This window comes from Egretta garzetta, unplaced genomic scaffold, assembly GCF_000687185.1.
Source record: "Egretta garzetta isolate BGI_Z169 unplaced genomic scaffold, ASM68718v1 scaffold79, whole genome shotgun sequence".
NCBI classification, from domain to species: Eukaryota; Metazoa; Chordata; class Aves; order Pelecaniformes; family Ardeidae; genus Egretta; species Egretta garzetta.
The window spans coordinates 7,783,203-7,803,034 of record NW_009260791.1 but is presented as its reverse complement, the minus strand read 5'-3'; the positions used below and the strand labels follow the sequence as shown (position 1 = coordinate 7,803,034).

General features: G+C 38.1%; 1 protein-coding gene across 8 annotated transcripts in view; it reads right to left on the bottom strand.

Annotated features, from left to right (window-relative positions):
• HECTD1 (HECT domain E3 ubiquitin protein ligase 1) overlaps positions 1-19,832 on the bottom strand; it is a 65,212-nt gene that overhangs the window by 40,160 nt on the left and 5,220 nt on the right. For 5 of the 8 annotated variants that reach the window (XM_035902093.1, XM_035902098.1, XM_035902096.1 and 2 more), the window contains exons 2-5: positions 6,537-6,771; positions 5,485-5,712; positions 753-1,034; positions 217-505 (exon numbers count right to left, since the gene is read on the bottom strand). In XM_035902093.1, coding sequence (XP_035757986.1) covers positions 217-505; positions 753-1,034; positions 5,485-5,712; positions 6,537-6,771 — 1,034 coding nt within the window. The remainder of the gene's footprint in view (positions 1-216; positions 506-752; positions 1,035-5,484; positions 5,713-6,536; positions 6,772-19,832) is intronic. The other 3 variants (XM_035902095.1, XM_009646703.2, XM_035902099.1) reach the window with 1 other exon arrangement.

Below are 19,832 nucleotides of genomic sequence, written 5' to 3'. Positions count from 1 at the left end.
AAAATAAATTCAGCATCCTCAGTAATTCTAGGGAAGTATTTATGCTCTTAATTGCAATAAAAAAAAAAAGTAGCATAGAAATTATTACTAACAAGACCTGTTGTGTATTTAATAAAATCAGTGAACTTGTATATAAAGAATTTCAAGGTACTACCTAAGTATTTGTTATAACACCATAGACCATAAAATTCTCTTTTTCAGAGTAGTTTTGCTTACCTCCTGTGTCAATAGCATCTATTAGTGCATCGGTATCCTTACTGCGGATGCAATCTATCAGCTGCCGATGAGAACGTTCCCCAGAACTATCCAGTCTTCGCAATCCTGGGATTCTGCCTGTAGATCCAGCACTGGATTTTGGCAGGGCTTTTCTCCCTTCGAACAGTAGCACCAAAAGAAGATCTACTAACCGCATGGTATCCAGTACACATCTCTCATCACCCTGCAACGCACTTTCTATAGAATCTGGAAGTTCAGATCTTAGGAGATCCTGGAAATAATTAAAAGTCTGAACAATAAAAAATATACAGGGCTTTAGAAAATACTATCAGAACTGGGTTTCATTTCCATATGAAATGTTTCCTTTTTTCCCCTCTTTATAAATAACCTATGGGTATGTGTGCGTGTATATATATATAAAAATACAATCTATAAATCTATGTACAAAATAGCAAAACAAATCTTGCATATACTAAAACACATGAAGGGAAAAACCCGGTAAGAAGAAAAAGCTGTAGCGTAAAAGGATTTCTTACATGTGTTACTACTGGAGAGCCTCTACACAGGGTTGACAACAGGCTCACAATAGTTGACACCTGATTACTTAATTTAGAATCTGCAGCTGTGGATGGTGCTCCAGTACTACTCCGTCCAGGTTTGCAAGCTGAAGATGGTCCTAATGTTGTCCCACCGGCAGCTGCCATGCGAGATAACAACTCCTCAGTTAATCCATGCTTAGCTAATGGAGCTGGGTCCACTCCACGCCGTGTGAATCTATCAGCTAATGAAGCAAAGCATCTCAGAGCTCCATCTGAAACCTAAGAAAGAAGTGCAAGAGAAAAGATGAAAAATCTGTTACTTAAGATGGGCGGATGCTAAGGGGATATTGACAAGAATACAGGGGACACAGAAGCAGCTGATTTCCTCAGGTTCCCTTCAAAGTCAACAAACAGAGGAGACAGGCTTTTTAAGCCAGAAACTCTGAGTCAGAACCTAGCAGTGCTCTGAACTGCTCACTGAAGGACTGTACTGTTCTTGGGGTTTTTCTCCCCTTTCCCTCCATTGATGATATACAGAAATTAAGGAAACTATTTTTGTCTAAAGTTCAGCATTGTGAGTGTCTCCGTAACTATATGAGCAAAACCCCAAACCAATCTAGGAAAATGCGTTTAATAATCAAATTGCCAAATTAATAGATGTTGGAAGCACATTTGGGAAACAGTTTGGAAAAAACAAAACCAACCCACAGCTTGGTATTGAAATATGGAGTGCTTAACCTTCTGGTTGTTCTGATGTCAGAAACTGTTAAAGCAGCTTTCTGATAATAAAACTAAGCAAAAAAACCCAAAAAACCCAAAACCACTAAGAAAATGCATTATGAGGTTTTACTTCCTAACTTTCACACATTTACTGAATTTCAAATTTGTTCCTCAAGGATCCATGAAGACAATTAAAAGAATTATTTGCAGTTTTGTCTTCTATATTTATAGAATATATTCTCATGAGGTTCAACAAGGCCAAGTGCAAGGTCCTGCACCTGGGTTGGGGTAACCCCCGGTATCAATACAGGCTGGGGGAAGAAAGGATTGAGAGCAGCCCTGCCGAGAGGGACCTGGGGGTACTGATGGATGAAAAGCTAGACATGAGCCGGCAATGTGCGCTGGCAGCCCAGAAGGCCAACCGTACTCTGGGCTGCATCAGGAGGAGTGTGGCTAGCAGGTCGAGGGAGGTGATTCTGCCCCTCTACTCAGCTCTGGTGAGACCTCACCTGGAGTACTGCGTCCAGCTCTGGAGCCCTCAGCACAAGAAGGACATGGAACTGTTGGAACGGGTCCAGAGGAGGGCTACAAAAATGATCCGAGGGCTGGAGCACCTCTCCTATGAGGACAGGCTGAGAGAGTTGGGCTTGTTCAGCCTGGAGAAAAGGAGGCTACGGGGAGACCTGATTGCGGCCTTCCAGTACCTAAAGGGGGCCTATAGGAAAGATGGGGAACGTCTTTTTCATAGGGCCAGCTGTGTTAGGACAAGGGGAAATGGTTTTAAACTAGAACAGGGTAGGTTCAGGCTAGAGGTAAGGAAGAAATTTTTTACAATGAGGGTGGTAAAACACTGGAACAGGTTGCCCAGAGAGGTAGTGGAGGCCCCATCCCTGGAAACATTCAAGGCCAGGTTGGATGGGGCTCTGAGCAATCTGATCTAGTTAGCAGTGTCCCTGCTCACTGCAGGGGGGTTGGACTAGATGACCACTACTGGAGAAAAGGAGGGTACGGGGAGACCTGATTGCAGCCTTCCAGTACCTAAAGGGGGCCTATAGGAAAGATGGGGAACGTCTTTTTCATAGGGCCAGCTGTGTTAGGACAAGGGGAAATGGTTTTAAACTAGAACAGGGTAGGTTCAGGCTAGAGGTAAGGAAGAAATTTTTTACAATGAGGGTGGTAAAACACTGGAACAGGTTGCCCAGAGAGGTAGTGGAGGCCCCATCCCTGGAAACATTCAAGGCCAGGTTGGATGGGGCTCTGAGCAATCTGATCTAGTCAGCAGTGTCCCTGCTCACTGCAGGGGGGTTGGACTAGATGACCACTAGTGGTCCCTTCCAACCCTAAACATTCTATGATTCTATGATTCTAATTTTATATTTATAATAAATATTATGCTAATATTACAATATGTTATATTAATTTGGTGCTTTCTATTAAAAGAAATGCTATCAAACAAGCCATTAGCTGAGGTACCAACTCAGATCTCCCAAGTATTAAACTGACAGTGAAGTTTGATAGTTAATAGCTGTATTTAAAGGTTTACATACTCTCATAAGTAAAAGAAGTTTTTCAGTTGGACCAAGCCTAAAAATACGACAAACTAAGAAAAGCAGATTTTACCCTTAAGATAACCCAGACTGTCTACTGAGCACCTAACCCACAGATATGCAAGTATTTTTGTGACAATAAAATGCGAACTCCCAAATTTAGTTTTGTTGCTAAAGAAAAAAAAAAAACCAAACAAACATCATGAAAACAAAAAACCAAGAAAATCACCACCACCAAAAAAAAACCCCAGTGACACTGTGGAAACAAGGCTTACTGATGATCCTCTTAACAATCCAGCAAAAAAATACTGCTGGCCAACTGCCCAGGAAAGGATCCAACTTCTTTTCATGTCAGTGTTAAAAAGAAAGGGAGGTTTTGCCTTTAATCTCTCTCTCATCTATGCACTAAAAGCGTCTCCATCTTTCAGATCAGGAGATTTGCATAGGTGTATCAAGATGAGCACATTTACCTTCATAGATGTGCAAGAGCAAACCAGACTGGTGTCAAGAAATACTAAAAAAAACCCAAACCAAAACCCCACAATCCCCCCCACCAATACTATTCTTTACAGTTCTCATTACCTAAAACGTCATCAACTTCTAGCACAGCCCATTTTCAAAATGATTGTCAGCTGTCACATACCAAGGCCTTAAATACAGTTAACTCATCAACACAGCGAACAAGATTAGAGCATTAGCCAGACTTCCTGAAGTTAAAACCTTACATCTCCATTAAGTTTGCAAAGACTTTAAAAGCAAAGTTTCTCCTGAAGAAATGCAAAGCATGTTAAACTTCTGGCACGATCCCTGCGTGCCATGCATTCTGATTTATCAGTACTCTTTTGCAAGGAATTTTTTTCTTTAAGTTGTAATGGTCACTACTCATGTCCCTGGCATTTTGCTCTAGTTCTTTGACAGCACAATGGCTAAACAATTCTGCGAATATTTATGTAATCCATATATACTTTATGGATTTTTACCAGAACAGCTCTTTCAGAAATACACAAAAGGTTCAGCTTATTTAAACACACAGCACTAGTGGCATCAGTTTACAAAGCAAGAGAGTACTGTGGAAGGTATTTACATTTCTTCTCACAAACTGCAAGTTTAGCAGAAAGGTTAAAAAACCAAACTTATAGATAAGCTGTTCTTGGGACCGCATTCATCCAGTCTGAACTCTTCCCTCAAGTCATGTCACTAACTAGCAGCCCACACAAATCTGACCAGATCCAATAGTGTAAAAGGATGGAGTACAGGAACAACAAAACTTTACAGAGGAAGTTACTGGGCAAATCCATAACACACATCAACATTCATTGTGAATCTTGAGGCTTGTTTCACACAAAACACATTTCTCAAGGATACAGGTACAGATTTACTTATCATCTGGGTTACTCCAGTCTTAAGCACACTTATCTTAAAGCTTAACTGCTAAAAGATTAAGTTAATTTGAACTCACATTCAGATCTCCAACAGCCCCAGTGATTGCTTTCTTTCAAACACACTATAAATTGGGAACAGTTAAAATACTACAAACTTAGGGTCTAAATTTCAGGATTAGCTTGCCTGAGATGATCAGAGCGTTAATAAAGTTACATAATGTCTATGAAACATGGTAGCTTGTTCTGAAATGGCTAGTGTGACAGTATCCTGCCAACTGGGTCTTTCAAAAAGATCTAAAATTATATAAAAAAAAAATAAATCACTCACAGGCAAAAATATTTAGTCTCCCAACTATGATGTGCTTAATAAATCAGACTGGGGGCGGGGAAAGGAATGAGGACAGAGGTGGGGGCAAAATGGGGACTGAGAATGCTACAGACAAGAAGCCTGGCCAGGGTACAGCAACAATTTGGCTAAATAGCTATTGCAAAGGATTAGTATGACATACACAAAAGGATTCTACTAGTAGGAAGATAAGTCCTCTAGGATTCATTTTATACATGGAAAGGACTAGTTCATCTTAAGTTAATAAAACTGCAATAAAGAAGCGGTGCTGCATCTATACTAGTACCATTCAAGCTGGCTTCCCATGTAATATTTTAGCATTGATTGTGGATGTTCTTATTACCTCTTTCAGCTTGGCAAAAGAAAAACAAACCAAATTGATTTTTGCCTCTTATTTGTGCTCAATTTAATAGTGACTGAGGTGCAGACATAGAACAGTAATGACTTCAGAAAGTATCTCAAAATGCACTGAAAAAAGTTACAGGATATTTTTCAATAAAGTTTTCAGAGGTTAAATAAGATCATATTCACACAATAGTGCTTGAAGTCAAACACTAAGCAGTGTTTTTATCTTCTTGTCATCACAACTGTAAAGGAAACTATCATAATATCCAGATATAACAACTACTATGTAAACATACAGTTGTATAGGCTATATAAAAATACCTAGCCATTCATTTATTAAACATAGTCGAAGTTAAATTCACAGCATATTGAGCCAACTATTACATTACCTGATGGTCTTCATGTTTTAATAAACTGGACAGTGATTCCACACAGATTTCTAATGAAGAATCTTGAGGCTCCATTTTGCCACAGAGTCTGGATACTACAGCCATAGCTGAATGCAAAGTATCTTTATGAACAAGGTGTCCACTGTCACGAATGAATGTCAGAACACAATTCAACCCTCCAGCTTCAAATACAGCTCCCGACTCACGCGTACAGATTAGTTCTAATACCTATGACAAAATGAAATTTAATTAGAACGAAGTACACATAAAAAGTCAGTTGTTTGCTTATACCCATCTACAGAACTGGTTAAGAAAATTAAACAACAGAACAGAAAAAACCCTCTCTTCCTCAACACCCAGAAGGGGCCAAAGCCACCAGTACTCTAGTAGTTGCATTCTTCTTCAAAAATAACAGGAGCAAGTAGAAGAATATCACCCAATAGTCATAACAGGTGATCATGAAAGACAGCTAGATAATCGCATCTTTTCCTGGGAGAATGAAGTCTTTGGATAACACACAATGGAGAGCTCTGAAACTTCCCAGAGTACTGCTACTCCAACACTTAAGTGTATTACTTTGGAGTAGACTAGAACTAGTAAATAAAAAATACATGCATAAAGTCTGATGCCATGGTAATCAGGGACTCAAACTGTATGCTATCACATGGCCGTGAATTATGCTTTAAACAAGAGATTTTAAAGGTCTTGTAAATTTTTCTGAAAACTTCACAAGGGTGCGGAGGAGCTGTGTCTAGTGCTACTGAAGAGACAGCATAAGATTTTTTTTACAGCAGGTAATTTATCTGTATCTGGAGTAATTCTTCATTCCCTTTTTAGCATAAAATTAGCCCTTAGCATTCCAGTCACATGAGATAAACAGGAAAACTTCCTTCTAGTATTTTTTGTTTCTTTTTCTATACTTTTTTAAGGGAATCGCAGCTTTGAAGAGCACCAGACATTTTAATAAATAGGATTAGAACATGAGGAAGCTTTTCAGAAACAGGAAATTTTCCAGCTCCTTCTTAAAGGCAGACGTTCTTCAGTACACATACCTTCACACACTGCTCAGCCAAATCTCTGCTCGTTCTGTTGTTAAGTTCAACAACTACTAAACGATTACAAAGTGCCTTGATAGCTCCATCTACTCCCACAATCCTACGGGTGCACTCGGCTGATACATCCAGATAATACGTTATGGCACGAGCTGTTACTTCTAATACATTGTCTGGAGCACTTTCATCAAGAAAAATTTTGCAGAGTGCTGGTAAAAAAGTTCGAGGAGGGCATCTGCAGGAAAAAAAGACACATCACCACATTATTAAGTTGTGCAAGTTTTTCTACATTAAGTAATTTTATACATTTTCACATTAACAGATTAATGCTTTTCATGCTGACATGATTTGCTCGATTAGTTTATAGTTGGTTCAGAACATTAATTTAGAACACTAGGATGTGGGCATCTCATACACACCCCAAAATTCAAATAAGTAATCTGAAAAGATGATGCACTAGGGAAGGTACCCTGCAGAAAAAACTGCTCTTGAAATTTTACAATCGTACAGGGAAAAATTCATCCTCTTTAGAACTTATTTTAGGAATTAAACTCACATCACCAGCATAATGCATTTTTTCTTAACAGAGCTTCAAGGTTTATGATGATAGATACCTACTTAACCATGAAATATTATGTTCAATATAAAGACTAAAGATTTTAGGTTTGCTACACAATTTAATTATCTCAGTGATCCTTCTTCCCTATGTTATAAACAAACATTTTCACTTGTCTTTTAATCCTGCTTCAGCTTCTTCCCCCTCTCCCCCCCCCCATTCTTTTTCCCTAACCACACTGAGAACATATTTAATTCATTTAGCTTGCTTCCATTGCATTTTCTCTTCATATCCATGCTTCAGTAGCCTCTGGCTCTCCTCTTTATTGTTAGCTTCAGTTCCATAAGCAATGACAGTCAAGAACATCTCCACCACTTCAAATCAAAGTAAGTGAGGTGCAACAGTCTTTCTTCTCTCCCTCTGACGTAATAGGATACAAACCAAAATGGATGGTCGTAATACTGCTTTTCAGTATTGTGGCAGCTGTGGTTAAGACAGACTTGGATCAAAAGTTCTAAGACATGAAGCTACACTCCAAGACAACTTATCTTCCAAGAGCATACTTATTTAGCAGAAAATAACATAATGATTGTTCATTGCAGTGGTAGAAGTCTTCCAAGGTGGTGGTGAGGAATTAAGTGAAGGGGATATATGCTGTGACAGTTGTCGAAATAATTGGATACCTTGTCCCTAGATGCAGATCAGACTAAACCTACAGGAGGCAAATATGGTACCTTTTTTTTTTTTTTTTAAACTAGGGTTTTGGTCTGCAGAAGAAGGCCTAAAACTTTTCTAAATCCAGAAGAGAAAAAACAAACATAATAGCTTGCTTTTTGGTCTGGAAGACAGGTGAAGCACTTGATGAATCATTCTGAAGACTAACCCAGAGGTCATTCAGTGTCCCATCTGGTATGCACAGTGACTCATACAAAGGCACCAAATCCTGGGACAGCAAAATGCTAATAGTTTCCTTGAAGATCTGGCCATGCTCTACAAAGTAATTAAATACTGCCTGACAAATAAATATATTACCCAGTGATCCTTGATGACGTAAATTAATAAGCGAAGCTTCAATAAAGCTCAATTGCATGTTTAATATTTATATTAGCCTATCCAGCCTCTACCGTCTGTTGTTCTTAAGAAAATTGCTATTTAACTCCATATCTTAAGAAGAGTTTACACAGTAGCTTTGCATTTTAAAGACATTATCGACTGGGGAAAAAAAGTCTGACATTTGTACTCAGATGCCTACCATACAATGACAGAAGAAGCATTTCAGTACATAAAATTCAAAGCAGACAGTGCTCCCTGTTACAGTGTTTTGGATCTTTCATACTGTGCTTTATGCAACACCAGACAGATAACTAAAACACTGCTATGAACAGTGCTCTTCAAACATTATACTGCAAGAAAAAAAAATTTATCAATAAACACAAATCTTAAAAAAACCCACCAAAAACCCAAACAAAACAAAACCACACACGTATAACCAAGTGGAAGGTAAGGAGCTCCACTGTCTCCATTGTAATACTAGCAAGCAGCAGGAAGCCATTTTTCTTAGCTTTCCAAAGACAGCAGCAGAAAAAAAAACCTCTACATTTTTGCAGGGAATTAAAAGCAATACTTCGGAAATCTAAAATTTACATTTTTTTTTTCTGTTTTAACAGTTTATTAAAAGACAGCACGAATGGAACTTGAATGCATTTTTTGAAAATGGAAATCTAAAAATTTGGAAGAAATCTGTTCCTGTCCTTAAAACACCTGTCCATGAGAGCCAATTACCCAGCAGATATAGCAAAACCACAAAGTTACTAAGAGCCAATCATTTATAACAAATTCCTTGCCAGCACACAAATGCCTGTACACTGTATCAGCAACACTCTTCTTAGAAGAACACAGCTCACTGGCAAAAACTTAAGGGTTTAGGTTTTTTTAAAATGTCTTTTTGCCAGAACCTCTAGCTACATTAGTCAGAGACCATACTTTTTCAATTAGGAGGCAAATAACAAGTTCCACTTGTTGTCAGAGGATTTGTTTTTTGACTTAGAGGAATGATTTCCAGTCTTCCAATAAGGAAACCATCATAAGGTTTCAGGAAGAAACTGCAGGTCTGTCATACACTTAACCTGCAGGAATTACTTGGTTCTCAAAATAAAAAGGTACACAGACTTCAACTAATTTTGTGGATTACGGTAATGCACATCGAATTCCTATAAAAGCAGCAATAATAAGAACTTCACTTGTTCTGAAAAAAAAAACCAACCCATATATATTATTTGTCCTTTCTGAAAATAGCAACTGATCTAATTTTAACAAGAGCTTTCACAGAAAATTCTTTCAATCTACTTCAACCTCTGAGCTCTACGTACTTGACACTTTTCTTTTAACAGTTCAGTTTTGGTTTTTAGTTTTGGTTTTGTTGGGTTTTTTTAGTTGTGTTGGATATTGCTAGCGAACAGGAAGTTGAGAGCTAGACTACACCATGTAGAAGAGGCAGCAGAAACATTTTATAAAGGTTTATTATGGACAATAATGAAGACTGAAGAGGAAAAAAAGAAGGGAAAAAAGCAACCCTGAAGCTTTAATTTTAGTGCTAAGGAATCAGTTCTGTTTTGCCTTCTTCCTGCAGCAAATCAAGAATCACCACACACAAAACCACAGGCTTCAAAGTAAAACAGAACTAAACACACCAGCTTTTTGGCATTAAATTTCATGCACTATCCACTCCACTACACAGAAATTTACTGCAAACTAAACATTTGTGATGCATATTACCTTTAATATATTTTCTTTTAAAAAGTTAATTCATATTTCAATGCAGAACTCATTAAATAGTTTTAAACACTTGCCTGTTACCTAACAATGAAAAAAGTCTAGCTTTCTAATTGAATGCTCTAGACCAACTATAAACTAATCTGACAAATCATATAACCAATGTGTAACAGAAAAATGCACAGTAAAAAAGGTGAAAACCAAGATGGTTTATGAAGAAGCACAGTCATATAATGATGCATATAAAGATAATATAAAGCACGATCGTTATTACAGCTCATATTAATTTAGAAGTACTAGAAGTGTAAACTTCATTTTTCTCAGACAGTTATCAAGAACATGGCAAAAAAAAAAAAAAAAAAATCAAACCAGAATTTTTGTCTTGGTCTCTAAAACAGCAAGTGAGAGTTTCTTATTATTATTTTAGCGCACAATATCTATCATCACGTCATCTTCTTCCTCCTCATGTCTCTCTCAACTCAATTTGCTTCAAGTTCTACACAGTAATACAAATTAAGTTACTATCCCTAAAGTCATACCAGGCAATAAAATGCATGCAAAAGACTTAAGTATTTCTGAGGAAAGCAAAACAGACAGACTTGGATTCTAACAGCCCTGAGTCTCTGCCAGTGAGACTGTCAAAAAGTATTTTTATTACTGTTTTATGAACATTGCCTTGACAATCTATTATATATGGCTACTACTTCTTCCAGAGAGGTCACAGCTGGCAAGAGATCCAACCTGTTTTTTCAAGCCCCAAAGGATGATAGCAACACTGACTTTAAAAAGAAAGTCAAGTCGTCAGTTGTATTCTCAGGTACAAGACACACATTTGGCCCATGCAGTCCACCATAAGCCGATTTGCCTAGATAGGTCCTCTACGCTATCTTGTCCACTGCTCTCTAATACTATTTCAGGCCAATGTATTGCTATTCTTTGTTCTAAGCAACATAGTTCTTTAATATTCTGAACTTGCAATGATATTACCAGCCAAAAAAAATATTTACTATGCTAGCCAAGTACACAAGGTTCTTCACTACTCATGCATAACAGCTTTTCTAGTCAGCTACAGACCTTCTACGATTCTATGAAAACACAATTATCAAGTTATATTTGTATGCAATTCTGAAATACATCTTCAAGAAGCTGTGCCCAAGCCTCTTCAGATAGTCTTTCACTCTGTGGGTGTGAAGAGTTTGAGACAAGACAAAAAACATATTAGTATATGTAAATTATTTCCTAGAATTTAAACAGTATTCCAATTGTGCAGATTTTGATGAATAAGATGGTAAATTTCTGTGCTGAACTAAGTGAAACAAGCCAGTAGAAGGAGCTTCTTGTGGACAAATGTAATTGACTGCCCTTCATTAATATCACATAAGCAAGTGGGCAGGAATGCATACACACACATACCCTGCAAGTTTAAAATACTGCCGCCTTCCCACCTTAACTTACTGCAGTCTTGTGATCATTGCATACAGTAGATCAAGACCAAGCCTCACTCATGACTAGCTCTGAACTTCTCACTGCATTGTCTTCTCCTGTCCAGAAAAGTTCCTAATAATGCTTAGCACCTCCTTCTCCTAATCTGTTACCTGCAACAAACAAGTCATTAATATTTGTATATACTGTAGCATCTGAGGGCTCTTGTCACAGATGAGGATCTCCTTGCACTACCAAAGCAAACCAACAGATTCCATCCTGGGAAACATAAAGCATAACTGTACCATAGGACAGATACAGACAAGAGAATGCAAACTAATCATCCCACATTATTACTTCTTATCTTGATATCTCAGCAGTTTTGACAACTGGAATTTACTGTTTAGCGTATCGCATCATTACATTGGATTCTTATTCTACTTCCTCACAGCTTTTTAAAGCATGTTACTACCAGTTTACTATCAGTTAACCCACCACCAGCATTTTCTGCTATTTTAATACAGAGATTCTAGGGAAGACATTTTTTTTTATTTGAGCTTCGCCAAAAGCTATCAAAAGAATGAATTGCACTGCTGCTGTTATGCCCACAACTGCTACCTAAATTGCTGCTCTGAACATGCGTGCAAAACAACCAGGTAAGAATGGTGCTCTACTTTGCTTTCCTTGGAGCACTATATTCAGAACAAGAGGAAGATGTACAACCTACACGCAAACAGCTACCCTTACTGAAGGTCACAAAAGAACTCTGACCTTGGTTCTGTAACAATTAAAGATACATCATTTGCAAAAATATTTGATTCAGACATTGGAAGATTTGGTAGAATGAAGAGCAGCAGCTGAATAAAGGGAAAACAAATTTACTACACAACTAGACAAACCACATGGACTGCTAGAGTTTTAAACAGAGGGGTTAACACACTTACAAAACATCCTCAATACAAAGCAAAAAACCTAAACAAACTTCAATATTCTGTACTAAAACATCACTATTTATTTTGTGGTGAAAACCACAAACTAGTATTCCAGCAGACAAAGAACAGTTGGTTCCACAGAAACTCTTGAAAGATGCAAACAGATTATGTTTATAAGCACGCACATGCTGTACAGATAAATTCAGATTCTTTCTGCCTGCTGAAGTCTGCTTGAGCCCTAGCAGACCCTCAAGTCCCTGCTAGAAAGTACCAGTTCTATCATTCACACACAGTCTAGATCAATGGTCGAGCCTGTAGTAGCAGAGAAGGGCATATGAACACATCCCCAGTACTCCAGCCATCATCTTCTCAAGCAGGCGGCTAGAACAATTACAGCATAAAATTGTACAGCTGGCATTTTGAAGAACTTCAGTCATTACGCTGTAGGTAACTTTCCTATGAGTAACTGTGTTAGAAACAGAAGTACACAGGTCAGATTTACAGAGATCACCCTCTAATCCCAAAAGCCGCACTAAGCTATTACATGGGTCTTTTGTGGTTGAAACTATGAGCGTCTGCTCTACGTGTCTCAGGAACAAGAACATGCATGTGTGAGTAGTGCCAGAGAAGGAAGGGGTACAGGAAGGGGTAGATGGGAATACCAGCACACGATGGGAGACAGAATGCAACACTGTCACATCCATATACGAGGTGTCCCAAGTACACCCCTCCTTCTGTCACACAGCCCCACTGTGATTTCTGTGCGCTGACACTTGACCCCTAAGAAAAAGGGAAAGTCTTGCCCTTACTCAGTGGATGATCTCTACACCTCAAAATTGTGTAAATGGGCTTTCAAAGTAGTCCTTGAGTTTTCACTCGATCCAATCCTGAGTAAAGGCACCTTGATACTAAAGTGTAAGCAAAGGAAGCACATGAAAGAGAAATCCACCGCTCACCTGGAAGCAATTCTGGCAACCAGGTCCTGAGAGAAGCACTTCCTGAGGACCAGCCTCTCTGTTTAGTGAAGCACCAGGTAAGCAAATACCATCAGTACCAGCAGGAACCAGAGAGTGAGTCAGACAAGCCATGTCATCATGTATGTGTCATTATTACACCTTAAGTCCGAGGTAAATCTCTACTGACTTCCCTAGGCAGGCCAAAACAGGTCAAAGGGACCTAAAATTGTCCCAAATATTTGCCGTAGAAGATTAGGTCCCATCAGTAATATAGACTTTAGTGCTGTTCCAACTAAGACTATGCTTAGAACTAAAATGTACTTTGACAGGTAGTGAAGCAAAGCATTTCAGGAGCGTCTGTACCACAGTGGCTGCACACTGAACTCGCCTTTAGAAAACCATCCACATGGGAAAAACAAGGCTGCCAAAACTTCCCAGGACAGCAGGGAGGCTGAGGGCAGAACTACAGCACTGGATGAACTGATACAACAGGACAGCAACTGATATTCAGCTTTTAGTACACTTCCACCTACTGACAGATGATGCTTTTGATTTCCAAGAGAAAAGAACACAAATAAACCTTTAATCGCTGAAGGCCTCCACTCTCACTGAGGGGAAAAAAGCAAAGTGCATAATTTCTAAACTTAAAACATCCCAATATCAAAACCAGTTTCACCATGTTGCTTTTATCTAGACCATATATTAATTAATAAGTAATATATCTCAGAAAAAAGAAATTATGACAGGAAAAAAAAAATTGCTGCTGTAGCCTCAAAGTTGTGGGGGAGAATCACTCTGTTCAGAATGACCTATTTGCAGTGAAACAAAAAGGTAGCGTTAATATTAATACAGAAAAAAAATATTTTTTTAATAGTTTTTATTCTTTCAAATTAGAAAATAATGGCTAACAGGAGCTAATAGGTAACTCCAAAGTTCAGATTTCCATTTAGGCACTTCTAATGAATATGAAAATTAAAAGAAAATATTTTTAGATTTTTATTTCTGAGAAGCTATATTAACATCACATTGGGCACTTCCTACAGTACCTTTAAAAGAGTCCTCTCAAGAAGAGTGATTAGGGACTGACTTAGTGAATTAATGTGTTACTGTTTACTGTGTTACTCCTTAGTGAAAGACCGACTTCAGGGAGTTAATGGGGTTACTCTGCAACCAAGGCTACAGCTCCAGCTAATTGCTTTAAGTCTCTCAGTTCTGGATGTCCACCCAACTTCATTCCTGTACTCCCAGGATAAGCGCTTCTGCTACTTACTATCTTGTGAGTCTTCCACCCACCATGTTTCAAAGATCATAGAATCATAGAATGTTTTGGGTTGGAAGGGACCCCTAGAGGTCATCTAGTCCAAACCCCCTGCAGTCAGCAGGGACACCGCTAACTAGATCAGGTTGCTCAGAGCCCCATCCAACCTGGTCTTGAATGTTTCCAGGGATGGGGCCTCCACTACCTCTCTGGGCAACCCGTTCCAATGTTTCACTACCCTCACTGTAAAGAATTTCTCCCTTATATCCATTCTAAACCTACCCTGGTTTAGTTTAAAACCGTTACCCCTTGTCTTGTCACTGCTGGCCCTACTAAAAAGATTTTCCCCATCTTTCCTATAGGCCCCCTTTAAGTACTGAAAGGCCACAATAAGGTCTCCCTGCAGCCTTCTCTTCTCTCCAGGCTGAACAGCCCCAACTCTCTCAGCCTGTCCTCACAGGAGTGGCGCTCCAGCCCTTGGATCGTTTTAGTAGCCCTCCTCTAGACCCGCTCCAACAGTTCCATGTCCTTCTTGCGCTGAGGGCTCCAGAGCTGCATGCAGTACTCCAGGTGAAGATCCTACTGGAAGTCAGGTTTGCAACTAACAGTTTTTAAAAAGTCTCAGATAAGTACCATTCTGTATCAATATTTACCCTTCATATTCTATTCCATTAAGATTAGGGTAGTAGAGCATTCTCTGTTCTCTGTACTGACATCAAGAAGAGAACTAAATCACATTAAAAAGTGCTGATTCTGTATAATTTCTATTTAAAAAATTATTCATGCTTTCAGTGTTCAAATGAGTTTATTAGATTGTAAAGACCACAATACAAAAATTCTTTACTACACATTCTTCCTCTGCAGAAAATTTAACCGACCTAAAAACAGTTTCTAAACATGGCAATCATATTGATAAGATGTCAAGAAAGGCTAACAGGAAATTTATCAATATATTACTACAGCATTATAATCAGTGTAACTCCATCTGCTGACTCACTTCTGAACCTCCACCCACCCCCCTCACCCCTTTAGATACTGCAGTATCCACAGGGATGCAAAATTCTTAAATAGCTACAGCAGTAAGCTCCTCCCAGTGCTAAGCCCTTTAACTCAAATGAAGTGACTCAGCTGATTTTACAGCTGGCCAGTGTAAAAAGATACCAAGGGAGTAAAAATAGGCACTGTAAACTCATTTCTGTAATTACATTTCATATTTTAAATGCACTTAAAAGCCTTAGCTAAAACAGTACAATAATGGTAGTTTAAGGACTACTGTTCTGTTTAAATAAAACCCAAAATAAGGTAAAAAGACAACCCCACTTCATCCCCCAAATGGTTAACACAACTACTGCTAGCATTAGGGTGTGTTACTCAATTCCAGAGTAACCGCTGGATTCAGTTGATGGGAGCCCCTGCCATGTGACAAAGCCTTCGGCCTCAGGCGACTGGTCCAAGACATGTGACTTGTGGCAGAAAACCAAGCTCAGCTGCCTGCCAGCACTTGTGCTGGATCTGTAATGCATACCATCTGCTGAGACCAGTTAAAAGTGGGAAAATAAGGCACTGTATGTGCCTAGACTATTGAATAATTATTTAATATATAATAATTTTAAGTAACTAAAAATTGATATACTGGATTTAAACCTCATTAGTAACTGGTTCTGAGGAAAAATATACCAGTTAAATATTTACAATGTGTCACACAGCTTTAAAGTTTCAAAGAACATACATCCTGCACAACTGATTTGTTCTTAAAGCAACAGCAATTCCAACTTCTTTTTGATTAATGATTGCTCTTTTCCTTTCTATAGTTCTTCCTATAGAAGGAAATCTCAGACCTCAGACTCTTTCTCATTGTTTCTTTTGCTGAAATACCGTATTGTTTCCACATATGAACCAAACCCAGCAGCACAGCAATCAAGATCATCCACAAGAGATCTGCCCACACACCTGCACTGCCTATACATATCCTTCTGGACCCATTTCCAAAACATATTGCACACTGTCCTCTTACAATGCTGTTACAGAACAAATAAAGGCCAGAAAATGTCCGCTTATGTATAAGACTTTAAAATATAACATGGTATCTCTAAAGGTACAAGAAGAATCAACTAAAAATTAACTGCTCATTTAGGAACTTTTATTTATTTTATTGTTATAAAACATTAAACTGAACCTCTACTCTTAATTGCAATCACAGCTCAGGCCAATAAAATAAAACTAGAGAATTAAGAACTCCATCCTGTATCTATTCCAGCAGAAACTCTGCATGTATTAGAAATTAAAAGAAATTAGTTTAGAATTCAAATTTGACATTTAGAAACACTTTCAAACTTCCTTTTAGCAAAATAATGGACAGACACCTGAACCCTCTTCTGAGAGTTCACTATCAGGAGGGAACACATCATCTCAGTACTCAACTACACATTCAATAAATATCAGTAGTGTAAAATGAAACAAAAGAAAAATGCACAAGAAGAAACAGCTTCTGCAGGATAGGTAATTTCTAAATAAATTATCGTTAGCTTTGCTCTTGAATTTACAAAGGATGTGTTGGGCTGCCTTTTGCATTTTTCAATATCTTATAAAAGATATGCCGTGCCTCAGGGTAGTAATTCCACATATGTTTGTTCTCCTATCACTAGCATTTTGTAAATATTTTGCAGAAACTTGATCCACAGTAGCTGAATAAATTAAAGAACTTGAAACTATTTCTGCCTGTCATTTCCATTAGTAGCAACCTCAATTGTGCAAACAGATAATGGTTCGAGTACACACTACATTTGCTAACATTTCAAAACGAAATAAGCAATCAAAACAAGTATGATTTTGTAAGCGTGCCTAAGTATGCACATCTCCTCACTGGCCTCTGCTGAATTTTCCAGCTGTTCAAAAAGAGAACTGATTTAAACAAGAAAACTTCCATTTCCCCATTACCAAACTACTGACCATCTACTATGTCTATGCCTCGTACATAGCCACTTTGTAAGAGGCCAATACTTAAAATCATTTTGCTAGGACAGTCATTCAAGAACGAAAGACCTCTATTTGAAATTCCTGTAACGCCTACTTTATTGGTCTGATCCAATCTATTAGAAGATGGAATCTTTCAAAAGGTCATTAACTCGCTGCCTTAAAATTCTGCACCCATCTTGTGTGTGGTACTTGCAAGAATCATTTAAATTTCATCTCACACACAAAGCTCTGAACAAAACGAAGGGTACTTGATGATGCTACTGATACTTTAATGGAAAAAAAAAGTCAGACTAGTAAATAATGGCAAAGACAGTGTGATGAGTTATGCAGAACTGTCTGGACTACTCAGGGCTACGGGCTCATTTAAACAAAATATGTTTTAACACACACAAATACCAAGTTACAGATCTTAGCCTAGGTAATACACCAAGCCATACCCAAGAAGTGAGCAATCATATCCTGGAAAGCAACTCTGAAGATAAATAACTAAAACCACACTTCCTGTACAACATGTTGGAAACATCTAACTAAGTTTGGGGTGTATAACTGGTGACAGGTAAGTTAAATGTACTATAAAGAGCATGGATGAAGCCAACAATGGAGAATATTTCTGAAAAACATGGAAATTGAAGAGTTGGAGGGGGGAGGAAGATCAGGAGCTGACAAGATACTTGTGTGCAAGTACATTCATAGTAACAACAGTATTGGCTTTTAACTCCATCAGGAAAGTGCACTGACTGCCTACCACAGCATACAGAAGTCCAGCCAATTCAAATAGAAAAGGACAAGCAAATCTGAACAAAGGCAACTAGGCGGCAGATTAAATAGCAAAACAGGGGGTAAAATTAGGTAGGATGCCCTATTGGAAGAATTAATTACACGTTATGCTTGTACCAAATAAGATGCTCAATGCAGCAATAACCAGGTAAAACATAGGGAGGGGCCTATGACAGAGACAGGGTGTCAATTTAGATGACCTAATCTTCCCTTCCGGACTTTGCAACCATTAAGATTCTCAAAATGACTAGACTAGGCTAATTAATCTCCATAATACCCATGACAATGAGGCCATAATTGCCATTTTACAAAGACCACCCAGAAAGACATTAGCATGTTAAAATTCTTACCATTGCAAAAAACCCTAACACCGGAACCCAACAAAAAACAGCCATAAAAATCAGAAAGAGTTCTAAACATTATGCTGTAACAAGATAGCTCCCTGAAAAATACAGCACACACCCCTATTTCCATCTCAGAAAAGCACTCTAGGATACTGAAGATCCCACTGTACTAGAGTCTACAGAGTGAATGACTCCAGTGCTGGCATTTCACTGCTACCACACCCTCTGCCTTCATTAAAAGGCAAAAAAAAAGTTCGTAGGAATCACATAAGTCTTGCCATTGGAAACCTTACAAAATTTCATTTATTGAGATGTCTGTATTACTCCAAACCAATAACAACAAAAACTGCAGTCGATTGTTGACAGCAATACTCATCCTAATTTACTCATGGCTGCACTCCAGTACAAAACTGTAATAATCGCCTGACTTTTTTTTCCTTGAAATAACAAATGACCAAATCTGTAGGACACACAACACGAAACCACCTTGATATAGATAGAGCTGCCCTCTCAGCCTGTTAGTTTTAGCACGATTGTTAGATCTGTTAAAGGGCACTTTACCACTGTGAATTACAAAGATGCTTTTAATGCTAGCCCAAACTTTAAAGATAGGCCGGAAAACCACCAGTTTAGATTCCTATCCCTATCTCTACAAGAAAAATTACTTTTCTCTATTCTCTGTATATCTAATTTTGATTTACTGGAGTTACACAATCCTGAAAAACACAGGAGCCTGTAGTTTTAAGCAATCAGGTGGAGGTAAAAATAAACTCTTCCACATTATTCTACCACAGTCTCACTAGCTCACATCAACACAGACTTTAGTTCACTAGAATTTCTTCTTACACTTGTTATTACATGTTAGCAAATACAAGGTAGAGATACGCCTTTTCTCTAGTGAATACATGCTTAGGAAAGGACAAGGTTTAATCTGTATTAAAACAAACATGCTTGATCTAGAAAACAAACTGAAAGAATTTTTATTTTACACATTAGAACCCCAAATTCTGATCCTTTATAATTTTTGGTTTTATTTGTCAAATAAGCTGATAACTATTGATAGTTCTTTGCTGACTATATCTGTTAAGGCTAAATATACAGAGGTGACTTTGGGCACAGCCAAAGGGGAAGATATGCTTTCTCTTTCTGAGCATTAATAAGGTTTATTTCATCTGTTCAGTGTAGAACAGATTTTCCTCAGGTTTTACTTTACTTGTTTTGCTACTGCCTTGTTCCACAAGCTTTCTTTGTAATTAAGGAAAATAATTAAATAAAATCTTCCTTGTGAAATACTTTTATTCTG